General features: G+C 45.0%; 1 protein-coding gene across 1 annotated transcript; it reads right to left on the reverse strand.

The window, feature by feature from the left end:
* Positions 1 to 9393: 9393 nt before the first annotated feature.
* Positions 9394 to 10639, reverse strand: LOC311605605 (protein rogdi homolog). The gene has a single exon (XM_084796279.1). It carries the CDS (start codon positions 10490 to 10492, stop codon positions 9593 to 9595), a length of 900 nt encoding a protein of 299 aa, XP_084652405.1. The 5' UTR covers positions 10493 to 10639; the 3' UTR covers positions 9394 to 9592.
* Between the last annotated feature and the right edge of the window lie 8910 nt (positions 10640 to 19549).

Genomic DNA, 19549 nt, shown 5'->3' on the forward strand with positions numbered 1-19549 from the left:
TGTATAAATTACATGTGTATGTGTAATAGTTACATATGTGATGGTGTGATTTCATAGAGAGACTGTGTAATTATATATAACACCCAAGGATAATATGTGTAACTTTTAACAATTTTACACACAACAGCGGCCTGTGCTTGCCAGGAGCCTGTGGCTGTGGAAGAAGCCTGGCTCTGCCTCAGGGCACCAGGCCCCGCTTTGCCCCGCCCCCTCCTCTCTCTTTCTGCTCCAGCCATTCTGCGACACTTGCCCCACCCCCATCCTTCTACCCTCCCATCATGCCTTCTCCCCCCCCCCCCCCCCCCCCGGGTGCCCTTGCTACTGGGTCTCCATTCACAGACCTTCTCGTGGTGTCTGAAAACCTTGCGGGCTGTTCTCAGGACTGCTGCTTGTTTGCTTTGTTCTTATGCCCTGGGGTAAGGCATGCTTGGCCACACAAGCCTTCCACTACAGCAACCCACCTGAGAACAGATTCACTGAGCTCTGAAGGCTGAGAAGGCTGTGATCAAAGTGAGGGCAGCTGATGTGGGCCTTCTTTTGCAGTCCTTACAAGACATAAGGGTGCAAAGGCAAGCCGCAAGCCCTACTGTACTCTATTCTTACCCAGACAGGGTACAAGTGACAGGAACAACTCCAGCCACACCCAGGTGAGCCAAGGAGTTTCAATGAGTTTACTGGGGTTGTTTACAGGGGCATGGAGGACAATTTCCCCGTGAATAGAGCTCCACTTCAACTAACCTTCTTTATCCTGCTTACTCTACCTCCCAAGACCATGTGCAGCTGGGGCAGAAGTAGATACCACTGGATGGGGCTTGGGGAAGTACAGGAGGGAGTAACTAGAAGCTCAGGAGAGGGGCTAATGATCTTCACACTCCCTCTTTCTGTGGGGAAACATCAACATGGCTGAGATTGAAGGCCTCTTGAAGGTAGTTACACCTGCTCTGATTAAGATGCAGATCTCTGGCCAGGGTTCTGTGTAACAGAGAAACCAAAACCAAACCAAACCAAACCAAACCAAAATGAAATAAAATAAAAATAAAAAGATGCTGATAGCTAGTATGCTCAAGGACAATAGGAGCTCGCCCTATGATAAATATATCCAAATAAATATAAATTAAGAAAAAACAAAGGTTGAGGATGTAGCTCAGCAAGCAATAAAGCTCCTACAGTGTAGTCCAGGTTGGCCAGGAATTCAGTAGTGTAGCCTTAGCTGCCGCTGATTCAGGAATGCCTCAGTTCTGTGCTGGGATTACAGTTGTGTGCTACCATATCCAGCTTCTAAATCTATAGATATAGAGATAGATAGATAGATAGGTGATAGATAGATAAGACATTTGCCTGCTTCTCACCCACTGGGATCCTGTCCCGTCCAGCAGGACCAGTAATTACGGGGTCGCGAGGGGAGCCATACCTGGAAGATGGGACGGAAAAGAGAGAGCTGAGACCAAGTAGCATTCCTATCAAGGTCTGTTTATTGAATCAAAAGCAAAAGCTTATATGGGGTGGAGGGAGGAGCTAAGCCGCGGGGGGTGGGGGAGGTGGGGGTGTGGGGGGTGTGGGGGGTGGGGTGGGTGGCAGCGAGAATGCTTCCAGATGATGCCATCAGGGGAACATCCTGTTGTTTATCTCGGAACACTATCTCTCGGAAAGTCCGAGCTATCCTGCTGAACAACATCTGCAGGGGGGTGAAAGGAGGAAGTTAGCTTTGGAATGGAGCATCAGTACTTTTCCATTGCCAGTAGATTCTTTTAGCCTTGAATGACCCTGGGCTGGCTCCCAGCTATGTGTTACCATATTTAGTTTTTAAATAGATTAGATAGATGATAGATAAAGAGATAGATAGATATAGATCTGCCTACCTCTCATCTTCCAAGTGCCGGGATTAAAGGCATGAGGCAGCACCACCACCCAGCATTATATATATATATATATATATATATATATATATATATATATATATATATATATATATATATATATATATATCCCATACTGAGCTACCCCTGAAGCTGTGTATGTGTTTGAGTGTCAGGCTTGCCCCAGACCAGCCAGACAGGTGAGCATGATTTTTTGTTTGTTTGTTTTTCTTTCTGGATTTTTGAGACTGGGTTTCTCCGTGTAGTTTTGAGTATCCTGGGCTTGCTTTGTAGACCAGGCTGGCCTTGAACTCACAGAGATCCGCCAACCTCTGCCTCCCAAGTGCTGGGATTAAAGGCGTGCACCAGCATGCCCGGCTTCTCCTCCCTTCTTTTTCCTTTCCTTTCCCTTCTCCCCCTTGCATTTCGAAACATGGTCTCACTGATTAGCCCATACTGTCAACAGTGCTGCCTCTGCTTCCCAAATACTGGAATTACAAGTGTGCGTCCTGTATCCAGCCTTACATTTATTTTTCATATGAATATATAAGCCAATTCAGATCTAGTGATGCATGCCTGGGATCTCAGCACCAGGGAGGCTGAATCAGCAGGATGTTGTGAGTTTAAGACCACTGGGTCTTGCTGGGTTGGGTGGCACACGCCTTTAATCCCAGGACTCAGCAGGCAGAGGCAGGCAGATCGCTGTGTGTTTGACGCCAGCCTGCTCTACAAAACAAATCCAGAGGAGCCAAGGCTGTGCAAAGAAGCCCTGTCTGGGGTGGAGGTGGGGGCGTGAGACCACTGGGTCTTGAGTAAGACTGTATCTCAAAATAAAATAAGAAGGGCTTGGGTGTGGTTTGGTTGGTAGAGTGTTTGCCCAGCACACGTGAAGCCCCAGCCCACATAAGCCGGGTGCTGTGCAGGCACACCTGTGATCCCAGTGGCAGGGAAGTGGAGGCAGGAGGACCAAAAAATGGCCAAGGTCATTCTCAGCCAGCCTGGGCTATGTGAGACCTTGTCTCAACCCCGACCTCTGCCAAACAACAAAGAAGTAGACTATAAGAAAGTAAGTAGGGCTGGAGAGATGGCTCAGTGGATAAGAGCACTGACTGCTCTTCCAGAGGTCCTGAGTTCAATTCCCAGCAACCACATGGTCGCTCACAACCATCTATAATGTGATCTGATGCACTCTTCTGGCCTGCAGATGTATATGTAGGCAGAGCACTGTATACATAATAATAAATAAATAAATCTTAAGAAAATAAGTAGGCCTCTCTTTTTCAAATGATAAAATAGTGTTAGGCTGTTAAAAACAAAAACAAACAAACAAGAATGCACAATATCCAGAAATGTATATGGCAAAAAGGTGACAATTTCCTGTCCCTTGTCTATAACCCCTACTCCATGTGTAATGTGAACTTTGAACTTCCCTGGTCATTTTCTGTGAATGCTGTGGTAAGTACACAGGCTCTGGAGGCCACTGCCTGTGTGCTTGTCCCAGCTCTGTGTTCTCCCAAGGTGTGACCTTGGGTCTGTTGTGGACTTCTTTGTCTTTCTGCTTAGTCCTCTGTGAAATGGGTGCTATCAAACAAGTTGTTGAGAGGCTAAAATCAGTGCTGGGCACAGGAGGGAGCAGGGTGTGTGTGTGTGTGTGTGTGTGTGTGTGTGTGTGTGTGTGTGTGTGTGTGTGTGTTATTGGTTAAAGTTGCAATCCCGGGGCGACTACCTTCCAAGAATCTGTTGCTCTGCAACAGGATCCAAACTACAGCATGAGCTGTTTCTCTTACTAGAAGCAAAGGGAAGCCTGTGCCAGGGAGACAGCTGCCGCTAGTCCAGGTTCTCCTGCCCTCTCTGTGTGGAGGCGTGACCCTGGGGTCCAGCCACAGGAGAGCGGCAGAGAGCGTGAACTGCTTTTTCAGAAGGATGTGACCCCTATGTTGCCAGCACCAAAGGGAGGTGTTGGCTGGGCACTTGTATGTAGGATTGGCTGTGCTGTTCCTGGCTGTTCACATAATACAAACCAATGTAGGCAGCAGCTGTCCACTTCAGATGTGGCTGGAAGCAAGAGGACCCTAGAACCAATGGAGTAAAAGAAAGAATCTTGAACCAAACACATTAGTTACTTTTCTTACCTGACAGAAGCGACTTGAGAGATGGAGGATCCGTTCTACTTCAGGGTGTCAGTCCAATGTGGCCCCAAAGGCAACATGGAGTTCATGCTGGAAGGAATGTGAAAGTAGAAAGAGTCTGTCTGGAGGGCGGAGCCCAGACTTTGTGCTTTCATTTTTGTCCCTGTGATAACTACCCTGACAAAAAGAAGTAAAGAAGAAAGGTTTTGTTTTAGCACACAGTTCCAGGTTGCAGCCCATCAATTAGGGAAAGTCAAAGCAGGAACTTGAAACGATTAGTCGCATCCCAGTCAAGAGCAGAGAGGATGGTTGCATGAATGGGTAGCATTCAGCTTTCTCTACCTCTCTACAGACCAGGGCCCCAAACCAGGGGCTGTGCTGCCCACTTTCAGGGTGGGTCTTCCCACATCAATCATTGTGTGTGGGGGACTGAACTCAGAATGCCAGGCTTGCCTAGCACTCGCCTTTACACCCATAGGCATCTTGCTGGTCCCTTTGCCAGCATGTCTTATGCTAGCTTCTTCATTGTTATTGTTATTTGAGGTACTTATTTATTTTTGTGTGTGTGACTGTTGTGCCCATATGTCTCTATATTCATCATGTATGTGCAGGGCCCACAGAGGCCTGAAAAGGACATCCCAGTGACAGCCTGGTTGTATTGCTGGGTCAAACTGACAGTCTAGAAAAATAAGAGCAAGAAGACAGAAACCGATGCTTGTTGAAACCCAGAGATTATTTTTGTCTGTCTAAATGTGACACAGAAAATGGAGCAATTCTGTGATTTTTCCAGTAACATGACTTCTAGGACCTTCCTCCTCCTCTTTTTTCTCTTCTTCCTTCCCTCCTTCTCTCCTCCTTCCTACTGCTCTTCCCCCTTCCTGCCTTCCTCTTCTTTCTCCTCTTCCTCTTTTTCTCTCCCTATTCCTTCAACTCCCCCTCTCGCCCACCGCCCCATTAAACGCAGGCTTCCTGCAGTGTCCTCCTACTGAGTCTACAGAGCTCTGCCCTTTGCCCCACTTTCTGCCTCCTTTTGGAAGCTTCCCAATTACTGTGCAATTCATATACAGTAAAACCTACCAAGTTTAAGCATGTAAGTTCCGCCAGGTGTGGTGGCGCACGCCTTTTATCCAGCACTCGGGAAGCAGAGGCAGGCAGATCGCTGTGAGTTCGAGGCTAACCTGTTCTACAAAGCAAGTCTAGGACAGCTAAGATCACACAGAGAAACCTTGTCTTGAAAAACCAAAAAAAAAAAAAAAAAACCAAAAAAAAAAACGTAAGTTCCTAAGTTGTAACAAATGTGTACAGTTGTGTGACCACTACTCTCATTGTGATTTGGAACATGTCCACTTTTGCAGGTAGGAATCTTCTTTCTGTTACTATAGTTTTGCTCCTAGATTTTCAACTACTTGGGAATCTTTTATTTATTTATTTTAAAAGATTTATTTATTGATTATATATATAGTATTCTTGCCTGCATTTACACCTACACACCAGAAGAGGGCACCAGATCTCATTATAGATGGGTGTGAGCCACCATGTGGTTGCTGGGAATTGAACTCAGGACCTTTGGAAGAGCAGACAGTGCTCCTAACCTCTGAGCCATCTCTCCAGGTCGTACTTGGGAATCTTGCATGGTCTTTTGGAGTCAGACTTTGGCTAAACACACTGTTTTTGAGATTCTTCCTTGCTATACAACAACATATGCCTGCAGCTCATTCTACAGCTTAACTGCTGCATGATATTTTATTTTTTAGATGTGCAAATATTTGTGTACCCAGTCACAACTCGATGGACATTTGGATTGTTTCCAGAGTTTTGCTGTCACAGATAAAGCTGTTATAAATGTCTGTGTACACGTTCTGTGTAAACATATGCATTTTCTATTTCTCTTGGGCAAACATCTAGGAGGAGGGCTGCCGAACTGTGTAAACAATATAGACTGAACTTTACAAGGAGCTGTCCCGACTGTTGTCCAAAGTAAGTGCAACATGGTGGTTCTCTATCAGTGATACTTGGCAGCTGCAAACATGCTACATGCTTGTCAACACATGTGGTTGTGTCCTTTTCACCATAGTTATTTCATGGCCTATGGAGTGGTGTTTTTGGTTAGGTTTTCTTTTTTTCTTTTTGGTTTTGGTTTATTATATTTTATTTGGTGTATGCATTTGTGTATGTGTGTGGCATATGCACTTGCAAAGATCAGAAGATGACATTGTAGGTCTTCTTCTATTGTTTTCTGTTATTCTGTTGAGACAGGGTCTCAGTGAACTGGTAGCATATGGGTTTGGCCAGGCTAGTTGGCCACTGAACTGCTGGCATCTGCCTGTGTCTGCTCCCTCACTAAGGTTACACATATGTATAGCCATGCCCAGCTTTTGTTACATGGGTCCTGGAGAGTCATTCTCAGGTCCTATCTAGCCCAGGCTATCCTGAAACTTTCTTTCTTTCTTTTTTTTTCCATTTTTTGTTTGTTTGTTTGTTTTCTGAGCCAGGGTTTCTCTGAGCCAGGGTTTCTCTGTGTAGCCTTGACTGTCCTAGACTCACTTTGTAGGCCAGGCTGGCCTCTAACTCACAGCAATTCGCCTGCCTCTGCCTCCTGAGTGCTAGGATTAAAGGCATGAGCCACTATACCTTGTCATCCTGAAACTAAGTAGCCTAGGATAGCCTTGAACAGTTCTGTGCCTCAGACTCCTGAGTGCTGAGATGAGGGTAGCTTTAGTTTACATTTTTCTTTTTCTTTTTTTGGTTTTTTTGAGATAGGGTTTCTCTGTGTAATAGCCCTGTCTGTCTGTCTTGGAACTCTTTGTAAACCAGGCTGGCCCCAAATGCACAGAGATCTGCCTGCCTCTGCCTCCCAAGGATTTGCATTTTCTTAATAATGAGAGGTGTTAGGAATCCCGCCCCCCCCAAAAAAAATCACTGTTTATTAACTAACCAGATTACAAAATATCATGGGCAGCACCTTAGTCCATCTGTCTAATAAGCCTGATTATCTATTCTTCCCTGTTGCCAGCATCTCCATCTTCCACATGAGTTATCTTTTTCTTCATTCTACCATATGGAGAAAGGCCACAGGAAATTATTCATTTCCTGCATGTGTTTTCCGACTGTATAGATTTCATGAATTAGATCCTCTGTGCAGATGATGCCATATTCACCAAGAGATGAGCAGTCAAGGCAATCTGTCAAGGCAACTAGCTTCTCATTGATTTTGCCATAGCTATGCTTGCAAATGAGCTCATTTACTGATGTCATGTTGGGATACCCCTGTGCAATGTGGTTGTATGACAAAACTTCCTGGGGAGATTTAATACACACATCCACTCAGCCAAGAGTAGGGAACCAATGACAGACCAAAGTACAAATAACACCAAAGTCTAGCTTGGTGAACCAATGAGTTTTAATTGGGATTACTTACAGGAATTTGGGTGTCATTGTCCCAACCCACGGAACAGTCAACAGGAGACCCTAGAAACGGAGGGGAAAGGGGACAAGGAGGGGTGCGGGAAATGGAGACAAGACAGGTTTCTGATCAAGTCTCTTTTATTGAAAATCCTCACAGAGCTTTCATGGGGTTACTGGGGCAGGGGTATTTGCATAAGTGAGATTGCTATGGATACTCAACTGTAAAATGCTCCAGCAGTTATCTACCTTTACAGCTGCTCTAACCAGAGAAGGGGAAAAGTTCCAGAAAGAAAGAAGTTGTAAAGTATCTGGTTAGTCAAGCAAACAGCTCCCGGGACTGCTGTTCCCAGAACAGGGTGGCCTCGGGGGCAGCTGGCCTTTATCTGATCTTACCAGTAGTCTTACTGGAAAAGGCAGTTTATAGCCAGAATGGAGCAGCTCTTACTATGAACTCGGGGGTCTTAGAATGATCCATCCCCCACAGGTCCCCCCTTTTTTATATACATTTTTAAGCTGGATGGGTGGTTCAGGCCTGTCTTGGGCTGCATCAACCTCATTAGACCGTTCCTTACCCATCATTGAGAGGCCAAAAGCTTGTTATCTTTGAAAATTGGTTGACATCTCTTGTCTTAGGTTGGATACAATCCCAATTGTGCATAATCCTGTCATAGGCTCTGGATCCCCTGGTGCCATCTATAACCTGTCATTGGATCCAAGGGTAACTTTTTTGACCCTTGGCCCTGTCTTAGGTAGGGTCACCCTAGGTATGGCCTGCTATTCCTCTGAATAGCCTCAGTCCACAAGCTCCAGCCTGTGATAATGGACCTGTGTAGGTTTTGCTTGTATGGCAGCGACCTGTTGTTTGACAAAGGCCATGAGTTTGTTAAAGAGAAAGGGTCCTAGTGATAGTAATATTAATAGCAAGGGGCCTAGAAGGGGGAGTAGACATGGAAGGAATCCATGGAGCCCATTCCAAAAGAGATTTTCGAGGAGCTCTTTTCACTGCTTTTCCAGGTCTTCTTGTAGCTTTTTAATCTTATCTCAAATGATCCCAGACTTGTTAGTGTAGAAACAACATCTCTCCTCTGACCTCGGGATCATCAGCAAACTCATCCATGCCAGCATCCACTTGATGCACAAGCCTCTCAGGTAGCCAGCGTGCAGCGTCATGTTCCTGTGAGAAAACACAAACAGAGCCTTGACCCCATATTAATACAGGGTCAGGTCCATTCCATTGTCCTGTTAAAGGATCCTCCCATGTCACTCTAGCAAAGGATGACTGAATACTGGTGTGCCAGAATCGATCGGCTGCAGAATTTCCTTTGGCACAAAGCTGTAAAAATGTAAAATAAAGAGAACATGGTTCAAAGCATTTTTAGGTGATTGGAGGTAAAGTTCTCCCTTCTTTACTTTTTGTAAATAGGTTTTTATTGTAAAATGAGCTCATTCCACCATACCTTGTCCTTGAGGATTATAAGGAATACCTGTAATATGCTTTATGAGAAAAGAGTCACAAAATGTTTGAAAAGCTTTGCTAACATACCCTGAGCCATTATCTGTCTTGATAGCCTTAGGCACATCAGTGTGAGAAAAGGTAGACAGACAGTGAGCAATTACATTCTCTGTGGCTTCTCCAGATTGGAGAGAAGCAATTAAATATCCAGAATATGTATCTATAGACACATGGACATATTTTAACTTTCCAAATTCAGAGATATGAGTAACATCCATTTGCCAAAGTTGGTTAGGGACCAGTTCTCTGGGATTAACTCCCAGATGTGGTACAGGAAGAAACTGAGGACATGTGGAACATGCCTTCACAATGGCTCAAGATTGCTCTTCAGTAATCCTATATTGAAGTCTTAGACTTTAGCTATTAATATGATGTAAATTATGAGCGTTTAAAGCCTTTTCTATATTTGTAAGGCATATGAAATTTTTGGTGGCTGCATCTGTTAATGCATTACCTGTAGCCAAAGGTCCAGGCAAATCAGTGTGAGCTCTTTTTTTTTTTCCAGTCAAAATCTGATCTTTATTTCATCGAGGTGGCTGAGGTCGTAGGTGTATTTACAGGGCATCTTCCCCCTGCCCAGGTCCCGCTTCCTTCCCCAAACTCACAGCTTAGCGCCAACCCCCATTTCTCACTGTCTGATGGGAGCTGAGAGAGGGGGAGAGAGGAGAGCCCTGGGCTTGGCCCCACCCTCAGTCCAAAGCTTCCTGCAGTGTCCAGGAAGTCAGGGTAGGAGCATGGGCACACTCCAGCTCACCTTCTTGACTGCCCCGCCCCCCCCCAAACCACCACCACAACACCCCCTTTCTCCAGGTGCTTCTAATAGTCACTCCCAGCAGTGCAGATGTGTCACAGGCTGGTGAGAAGGCAGACAAATAACTCGGGGGTGGGGGTGGGGTGCCTGGCAGTGACACAGGCACTGCAGGAGGTATGTGTTGGGGAGAGGGACTAAAAGGCAGGGCTACCCTCCTGGGAGGATGATTCTGGCAGGCGCATGCTCGGAAGGGCCGGGAGCTCCAGTAGCTGGAAAACACAGAGATCTTATCCTTGAGCTGCTGGCACAGCTGCAGGGAGACGGTGAAGTACACCAGGGCATCGTTGAGCCAGGGGATCACACATTCCACCTTGTGTACATGGCTCACCTCCATGCGCTGTGAGCCCCACTCAAACATGGCTCCGGGGCTGTGGAGTACAGCGCCTCCGGCAGGGCGGAAGTGCTTGGTGGAGGTGGACTGCAGGGTACGTAGCTGGTATACTGTGAGGCACAGCTTGTTGAGGTTGGTGTAGACGTTGACCAGCAGGTCAGAAGGTAGGGTGGGGGCGAACATCCGCGTGAGGCCGCTGGCAGCAATCTCCGGCAGGGTGAGGGTGGCTGGGGTAGTGAGCCGGTTTCTGGCTCTGGTCAGTTGCAGCATCACAGCATCCATGAGCTTGAGAACCTCAGCTCCTGTCTTGAACTGGTAGCTCTCATCCCGGTTTGTCAGGAGGTAAATAGCTTGGCTCACGTGGTTCCTAGCATCCTGGATCTGCTGTAGCTTCCACTGCTTGTCCTCCCTGAAGGCCAAGTGCAACAACTGGTTGTTCCGAGGCATCTTCAAGTTTACATCCTATGGGCCGGAGTGTGATGAGCAGGCAGAGGTACACCTGTCCTTCCTGACCCCGCACCAGCCAGCCACGCAATACATGGTGGCTGAGGCCTCAGGCACCTCGGCCATTTGGGAAGTCCAGTGTGAGCTCTTAAATGTCCTATAAAAAGAGGATGTTTTCTCTTTAGAGTGCCTGTCTGGATTTGAGAAAATAATCCACTAGCCCAAGATTGGGGTTGGATTTGTCCTGCAGTTTCTAGGCGAGGAACTGCCTCTGCTGCATAACCACTATCTGAATATAAATTAATGGAACAAAAAGCATGATGTTGGAAAACAGCTACTGCCTGTAGCTCAGCAATTTGAGCAGACTTAGCAGTAGTAGGAATAACATACATCTGTCCTTCTACTACGTAACTAGCTCTTCCGTTAGAAGATCCATCAGTAAAAATCAGCAAACCATCTCTCACAGGCTGAAATTGAGTTATCTTAGGAAAAATAACTGGATGTTTATTTAAAAAGTGGAGAAGCCTATTAGAGGGAAAATGGTTATCTATATATCCACAAAATTGTGCACAAGCCAATGGCCAATTGTCCGTGTTAGCAAACAGCCAATTTTGCTGTTCCTTAGAATATGGCTGAATAATAAAATCATGTTCCTTGCCAAAAGACTTTCTTCCTTGCAATCGACCTATATGAATCAACTTTGTAACAGCCAAATAATATGGTACTATTACCTTATTGGGAGAAGATGGCAAATGTTCCCATATAATAGGAGCACCCTGCCAGAACACCACAGTAGGCATAGTTTGAGTGGCCAAGATAATATACCCTAGAGGCTTGTCATAATCTATATAGATTATGAATTGATGGGAGATAGCCTCTTCCACTAATGCCAAGGCTTTCCTAGCTTCAGCTGTAAGCTCCCAGGGTGAATTTGGAAAGGAATCTCCTTGTAAAATTTTGAATAAGGGCTGCAAATCTCCAGTTGTTAATTTTAAATAAGGTCTAAGCCAATTTATATCACCAAGAAACTTTTGAAAATCATTTAAAGTCTTTAAATGATCCTTTCACAATGTGATACTTTGGTGTTTTATCTGAGAAGGAAAAAGCTGAAATTCCATATACGAATATAGATCTACCTTTTGAAGTTTTTCAGCAGCTAATTGCAGATCAGACTGAGATAATTGGGTCTCCATAAAAGAATAACACAAAAGCACTTATTGTTTATCCTTTCCAGCAATAAGTATATCATCCATGTAACGAATGATTTATAAATCAGTATAATTTTTCTAACCTTTTGTAAAGCTGTAGCTACAAATCTCTGACATATGGGAGGACTGTTAGTCATTCCCTGAGGCAAAATCTGCCAATAATATCTCTTCATTGGTTCTCTAAAATTCATAGAATGCCCACTGAAAGCAAAGCTATGGCAATCTTTTGGATGCCAGGAAACAGTGAAAAAAACAATCCTTAAGTTCTATGACAATTTTGAAGGCATTCTTGGGAGCAGCCGTAAGGGAGGCCAGTCCTGGCTGTAATGTTCCCATAAGTTGCATAATCTCATGTAAATTAAAACTTACATCTCTGCAAGTGACTTAGCTTATCAGCAGATCATGCCCTGTGGAGACCAGGTTGGGACTCAAGAGTTCGACCTGTGTTAATCCCCAAGTGCTGGGGTTAAAGGCATGTGCCACCATGCCCTGTTTAATTATTACATTTCAATTCTAGTAAAAAAATATCTTTAAACATCGCAAACAAAAATTAATCAAGGAAACAAGAAAATTCTAAGTTCTAGGTAGTTAACTACATTCCCTAGGCTAGTTTAGAAAACTATCAGCTTCCTAGTTCCACCTCTCCAACTGGCCACCTGTCTGTAGCCATCTCTGCTCTGTAGGAGTCAAGCCCACAGATAACTAGGAGCAGTGTCTGTAAAATTATCTGACCCAAGGACATTCTAGCCCTGGGCTTATTTAGCTAGTTTGATCTAAGCTGGAAAGTCCCAGCTGTAAATGTTTGGTTCCAAGGACAAAACTAGCTTATTTCTCTTTTTTGAGACTCTAAGAAATTTTTAGAAATATCTCAAGTAAAAATTAAGCAAAGACACAAGAAAATTATAAACACCTTGTAGCTAAGGAGTTTGGAATTAACTCCATTTCCTACACCAATTTGGAAAACTGTTAGTCTCTTACAAGCAAAAATTAAGCAAGAAAATTCTAAGTTTAAGGCAATAAACTATTCCTTAGACCATATTTCTCCAACCAGCCACGTGTTTGCAGCCATTCCTGTTCTGTAAGAGTTGAGCCAGGAGCAGTGCCTGTGAAACATTTTGGCCCATGGATGCTCCAGTCCTGGGCTTGTTTCCCACAGGCAGCTGCTGCATCTGGGTCTAGGCCTTGCAAAGGATGGGCCTGCTGCTGGCCTGTGCAGTATGGGGGCAGGACTCTCATGACCTCATGGGCTGTGCGTACCATGCTGGGCCACACCCTTGTTTAGAAAATTGGCCAGCAAGTAAAGCTTGGCCCTCTCTCAAGATATAGAAAAATGAAACAATATTTAAACAATTAAACAAACTTACAGACATAGACATAAAATTTGACATGAAGATCATAAAGCAAGCAAACAGTCTGATAGGCAAGACAAAAAGAAGCAAGTTTGAAACCTTGACAATAAACAGCATAGCTAGGGTCTAAACTATCTTTAACTAAAGCCAAAAAACAAACAAACAAAATATATATATATAGGAACCTTTATAGGTCTAAAAGCATAATATAGCATTCTTGTAAATTTTTAGCAACTCTATCTCACATTTTAAAATTAACCATTTATTTTAGAAGGGGCAGACTCCAAATCGGCCTGGCCAAAAGCAGGCATCTGTAAATGGTAAGGTGGCAGAGGAGGACCCACTAAGGGTGATCCCATGGCTAATGGAGGCCAGTCTGGATAATGATATTTTGCGACCTCTTTTTTTTTTAGATCAGCCTTATTTTGGGGGATAACCAATTATCATCATCATGTACCTCAGAATGAAAAACCTTTAGGGAGGAAAATAAGATTTTGTGGTTCTCCTTTTTGTGGCATGGAGGATTTATTTTAGAATGAAGATTTGTAAGTTGTTTTTGGGAGGAGCTGATAGGTGCCTCCTCATTGGGAGGCATTTCTATGGAAATTAAATCTGACTCTTTTGGGGAAACAGTGGCTTTTTGAGGGGTTTCTCCGAGCTCTAGAGAAGAATGACTCCACTGTAGCTCCTTTTTAAGAAAAATTTCACCCTCCTTAACAATTCTCTCGATGTCTGAGTGGTGTTGGTGAACACTGAGAACATCATTAATAAGATTCCAGTAAGAGAATGCAGTAACAGGGACCTTCTCTGGTCCAAATGCATCCAAAAAAAAAAAAAAATCTTGGAGGGCATCTCCCAGTCTTTTCTATCTCTTTTCATCTATTGTGACCTCTTGGGGGAGCCAGGGACACACTTCTTTTAGAAATTCAAAGAATTTCACTAAATCCTTTTTTCTTAACCTTTACTCCTTGTGCCCTTAATGAGTCTTTAAGACCACCAATAAATTTTTCCTGAACACTAATATCCTGTCCCATTGTGACTCGTCCCCTTACCTCCTAGGTCTCTATTCTACAAGGCAGGAGATCTCATGGTGACCTCTTAATTTTCAACTCGAAGCGTGGTATTTCTGATGAAGGACGACCCTCACCTCATCACGACCCCTCGGGTGGTCCTTGGGCCCAACGTTGGGTGCCAATTGTCTTGACCTGTGGGCCTTTATCTGATCTTACCAGTAGTGTTACTGGAAAAGTAGTTTATAGCTAGAATAGAGTAGCTCTTACTATGAGCTCTGGTGTCTCAGAATGACTGTTCCCCACATGTCATAGTTAGGGTTTATATTTCTGTGAAGAGATGCCACAAACATGGCAACTCTTATAAAGAAAGGCATTTAATTGAGGCTTGCTTAAATTAAAAGGTTTAGTCTGTCATTATGGTGAGAAGCAAGATGGCATGTAGGCAGACATGTGCTGGACAGGTAGCTGAGCGTTCTATATCCATGTTGGCAGCTGGGCAGTGATGGTGCACGCCTTTAATCCCAAAACTCGGGAGGCAAAGGCAGGAGGATCGCTGTGAGTTGGAGGCCAGCCTGGTCTACAAAGTGAGTCCAGGACAGCCAAGGCTAGGCAGAGAAACACTATCTCAAAAAAAAAAAAAAAAAAAAAAAAAAAAAAAAAAAAAGCAAGCAAACAAACAAAAACCAAAAAAACCATGTTGGCAGGCAGCAGGAAAAGACCAAGACAGTGGGCCTGGCTTGAACGTCTGAAACCTCAAAGCCCACCTCCAGTGATGCACTTCCTCCAACAAGGCCACACCTCCTAATAGTGCTGCTCCCTGGTGACCAAGCATTCAAATCTAAAAGCCTATGGAGGCCGTTTTTATTCAACCCACCACAATGGGTGAGGGATTACTTATAGGAGCAGAATTCACTCAAAGACCAAAGCCCACCCCAGCTTGAGTGATAGCTCACAGAAGCTGGGAACTTAGTGCATACTACAGGCAGCTCAACAGGTTGAAGAGTGTCCTTTCTAAGTGACTCTGCTCTAAACTTCTTCCTTGCCTGGCTTCTGCTTCTTTTTTTTTTTTTTTTAAAGATTTATTTATTTATTATTATGTATACAGCGCTCTGCCTGCATGTACATCTGCAGACAGAGGAGGACATCAGATCACATTATAGATGGTTGTGGGCCACCATGTGGTTGCTGGGAATTGAACTCATGACCTCTGGAAGAGCAGACAGTGTTCTTAACCACTGAGCCATCACTCCAGCCCCGCTTCTGCTTCTTCCAGACAGCTAGTCTGGTCTCAGAGTCTTCTTCGCAGCTTGGCTACTCTGAGTGTCTCTGCAGCTCTTACTCTGACAGGAAGTGGGCCTATTGAATCTGGTCAGTATCAGGGACTTCTTGAAACTTTTTTTTTTTTTTGGTCTTTTGAGACAGGGTTTCTCTGTGTAGCCTTGGCTGTCCTGGACTCGCTCTGTAGACCAGGCTGGCCTCGAACTCACAGCGATCCGCCTGCCTCTGCCTCCCGAGTGCTGGGATTAAAGGCCTGCGCCACCACGCCCAGCAGTTGAAACTATTTTGAGTTGTTTACATTTCTGTTTAAGGAGGTCCCTGAAGGACAGAATGTTTCAATCTGGAAGAAACTATTACCTACCAAATGTGATAATACTCAATGTCAATTGAAGCCTTGCAGAACTTTACAAAGATGCAATTGAAGATCTGGCAGAGAGGCTGCAATAGCTTGTGGATTACATCACTGATGCCTCACATTCTAATGACCAAGTGCCAATTTTGGGTCTGTAGGTACATAGAAGTTTCTAGCTTTTCTTGCCATCCTAGCCATGCCAATCTCAATCCCGAAAACTGCCTATTGGTTCCTTGTGACCGTGCTTTGCTTTTTCATAGATGAGCTTCCTCCTGACCGTTGGAAGCGTCTTTAAGGCAAACTTCTTCCCAAGGCGCTTCACCTTCAACTCTGCAAAATTCCTTCACCTTTTCTTTTTTCTTTTTTTTTTTTTTTTTTGGTTTTTCGAGACAGGGTTTCTCTGTGTAGCCTTGGCCATCCTGGACTCACTTTGTAGACCAGGCTGGCCTCGAACTCATAGCGATCCGCCTGCCTCTGCCTCCCAAGTGCTGGGATTAAAGGCGTGCGCCACCACGCCCGGCCCTTCACCTTTTCTTAAGCGTGTCTGGCCCAGCAGAAACCTTTTTCTTCTCTGGTACAGCCTCCAGAGGCCTAGCTGGAAGAAGAGCTGTTAGGGATCTCTTCATGTGGACTTGCACAGCTGTGCTGCCCTGTGTCTGTCCCTTCCCTTCTCTTTGGCTTTTTTACTGTGCAGTAGGGCAGGTGTGCCTTGACTTAGACTATATGACGATAGAGCCTCATGCCCATAAACCCATCTTAAGAGGAGAATTTTGTAAACTAAAAATGCATGCAACACACTAACCCACTATGCTGGCTAGCTTAGTACATCACACAGAGTGTCCCTGTTTCCTCGCAGTCTTTGGGTGACTCTCACCTAGTGTTGTAGGCCAGGAAAAGACAAAAGTTCAGAATGTGATTTGGTTGCTACTGAATGCCTGTCACTTTCCCACTATTAGAGAGTTAAAATGTCACACCAAACTGTCAGAAGTTCTGACCATCTGCATTTGTAAGAGAGGGCAGGATGGAAGGGAAGAAGCCAGCCTGGTCTACAGAGTGGTTCCAGGACACCCAGGGCCACACACAGAGAAACCCTGTCTCAAAAAACTTAAAAAAATAAAAATTCAAGTATTTGGTGGACAGAGAGTGTGGCTCAGTGGTAGTGTACTTGCTTACTTGCCTAAGATCCTGCATTCATACCTTAGCACTGCAAGAAAAAATGTGAAAAAATAATGATTGACCATTTTTGCACATAGCAGATTTGATACATTCTTTCGTAGAGACATGTGGAAGGAATGTGACCTTGCCTTACGCTGGGCCCAAGGTGAAAGCAGCCTTGGGTGGCTTGACCCCACTGAGATCCCACTGAGTTAAAGATCTTAGAGATCGTTATCAGAGAGAGAGGAAGTTTCAGCCCGAGACAAAAGACAGGCTTCTGCGACTCCACCAGGGGTATTATATTGCAAAAAGGACCATCAGTTAGGAGGAAAAGGACATTGGGGAACCAAAGTGAGAGAGATCAGAGGTCCCTGACCACTGTGTGGGGAGCAGCCGGGGAGAAGAGGGCGAGGAGTGTGTGGACCTCTTCTGTCAGGTAGAGGAGAAACCCAGAGAATTACAGCAAGGGATTCGCCCTGTGGAACTGATACCCAGAAGGTTTCATTCTTGTTCTCCTTAATCTCCTTAATCTCTTTCCCCTCCTGTTTAGGATAGTTGGGTTGTAAGGAAGATACCTTTGTTTAATAAGTTCATAATAAAATTTAATTGTTAAGGAAACAGAGCCAACCGAGACATTAGTGTTTAGTGCTTTGTGAGTGTGTGTGTGTGTGTGTGTATGCATGAGTGTATGTCTATGCCTTATGCCTATGTGGAGGTCAGAGGTCAGCCTCAAGTGTGGTTCCTCAGGAGCATTGACCTTGTTTGTTTGTTTGTTTGGTTTGTTTTTCAAGACAGAGTTTCTCTGTGTAGCCTTGGCTGTCCTGGACTCATTCTGTAGACCAAGCTGGCTTTGAACTCAGAGATCTGCCTGCCTCTGTCTCCCAAGGGCTGGGATTAAAGGCCTGTGCCACCACTGTCCAGCTGCTTTCACCATTTTATGAGGCAGGCTCTCTCGTTGCAACCTGGGACTCACTGATTAGACCAGGCTAGCTGACTAGCAAGTTTCAGAGATCTGGCTCTCTTTTTACCTATTGGCATATTGAAAGTAGGGGTTCTTTTTTTAGCTGGGCCTGGTTGCGCACGCCTTTAATCCCAGTACTCGGGAGGCAGAGACAGGTAGATCTCTGTGAGTTCGAGGCCTGCCTGGTCTACAAAGGGAGTCCAGGACAGCCAAGATTACATAGAGAGAAACCCTGTCTTGAAAATAAAAAAAAAAGAAAGAAAGTAGGGTTTGGGTTGTTTTTTGTTTGTTTGTTTGTTTTTGTTTTGCGGGGTGGGGGCGCTTAGAGACAGGGTTTCTCTGTTACACAGACCCCTGCCTGTCCTGGACTCTCTTTGTAGAACAGGCTGGCCTCGAACTCACAGAAGTCTGCCTGCCTCTGCCTACTGAGTGCTGGAATTAGAGTCATACACCCCCATGCCCCGATGAAGTAGGGTCTTAACTATGTAGTCTATACTTGCCTTGAACTTATTAAATGACCCAGGCTTGGAACTTGTCATTCGCCTGCCTCAACTTTTCCAGTGTTGGGATCACAGACATGTACCTCCTCCAGGCTCTAAATAATTCTTCTTCTTCTTCTTCTTCTTCTTCTTCTTCTTCTTCTTCTTCTTCTTCTTCTTCTTCTTCTTCCTTCTTCTTCCTTTTCCAAGACAGAGTTTCTCTGTGTGTCCTTGGCTGTCCTGGACTTGCTTTGTAGGCCAGCCTGGCCTCAATATCACAGAGATCCTCCTGCCTCTGCGTCCTTGACTGCTGGGATTACAGGCGTGTGTCACTGTCCAGCTTCTGCATTTCTTCTTATAAAAGATTTTGAGAATTGTCTCTGTGCTAACAATCAGAATATCAAATTTCTGTGTTTCTGGTCACCCAAATGATGACAAAACATAAAATTCCAGCAGATGGCGCCAAGGTCCACCTTTTTCCCACCCCCACCCCCCAACCCCATTCCAGCCCTACAATTCTGGAACCATCTTTGAGAAAACAAAGATTTCTTCTCCCACACAGACCCAACTACAGGCTGTGACACTGAAGAAGAGTCTGGTAAAATGGTCTAAGGAAGAAAGCCACAAAAGTTGTGTTCCTAAGAAACAACCAGAAATCCCTGAAGAAGGGGCTCCAGCCCACCACCTGTGTTGTTCCCGCAGTGAAAGCAGTCCAAAACTTTCGGAGATCGGACTCTAGGACAGGACGCCTAAGCTGGCTTTACAGGCTGTAGCAAATGAAGTCTTTGCACGCCACCCCTCACCCCCCAAGTTCCCCTGAGTCATTAGCCCCACAGCTTCCCTCCTCCAAATTTCCACCAGGACCCAGATGCAAAGGCAGGAAAGGGTGTGGCCAGCGAGACAGGCTAGGCTTAAATTGCTCCCCAACTCCAGGGTCAGAGGACTGGCAAGCAAGAGAACCAGAAACTGAGGGAGCTAGACCCCTGTCATCCTTTCTCTAGTGTCTCTCGAACATATTGTCACCTCAGTATGCAAACTAGCTGAAAATTTAGGTGGGTCCTGACTTTCAGGAAAATTAATGTCCAGAAGTGTGACCCGGAAAACCCTTGAGCCATATGTACACACTTCCACCTTTAGTAACACAGTGTCACTAGTTTCCAGTCAGCCTTGGAATATTCAGGAGAGAAATTGGCAAGCCCTGTGAGCAGCCCTGCCCAGAGCTGAAGATCAAACATTTATAGCAAATCCAGGCAGTGGTGGCAAAA

Source organism: Acomys minous (assembly GCF_964271855.1).
Source record: "Acomys minous genome assembly, chromosome: 9".
Classification (NCBI taxonomy): Eukaryota; Metazoa; Chordata; class Mammalia; order Rodentia; family Muridae; genus Acomys; species Acomys minous.

Excerpts from the sequence above, each read along its gene's own strand:
- LOC311605605 (XM_084796279.1), bottom strand. The coding sequence starts at position 10,492 with ATGCCTCGGAACAACCAGTTGTTGCACTTGGCCTTCAGGGAGGACAAG.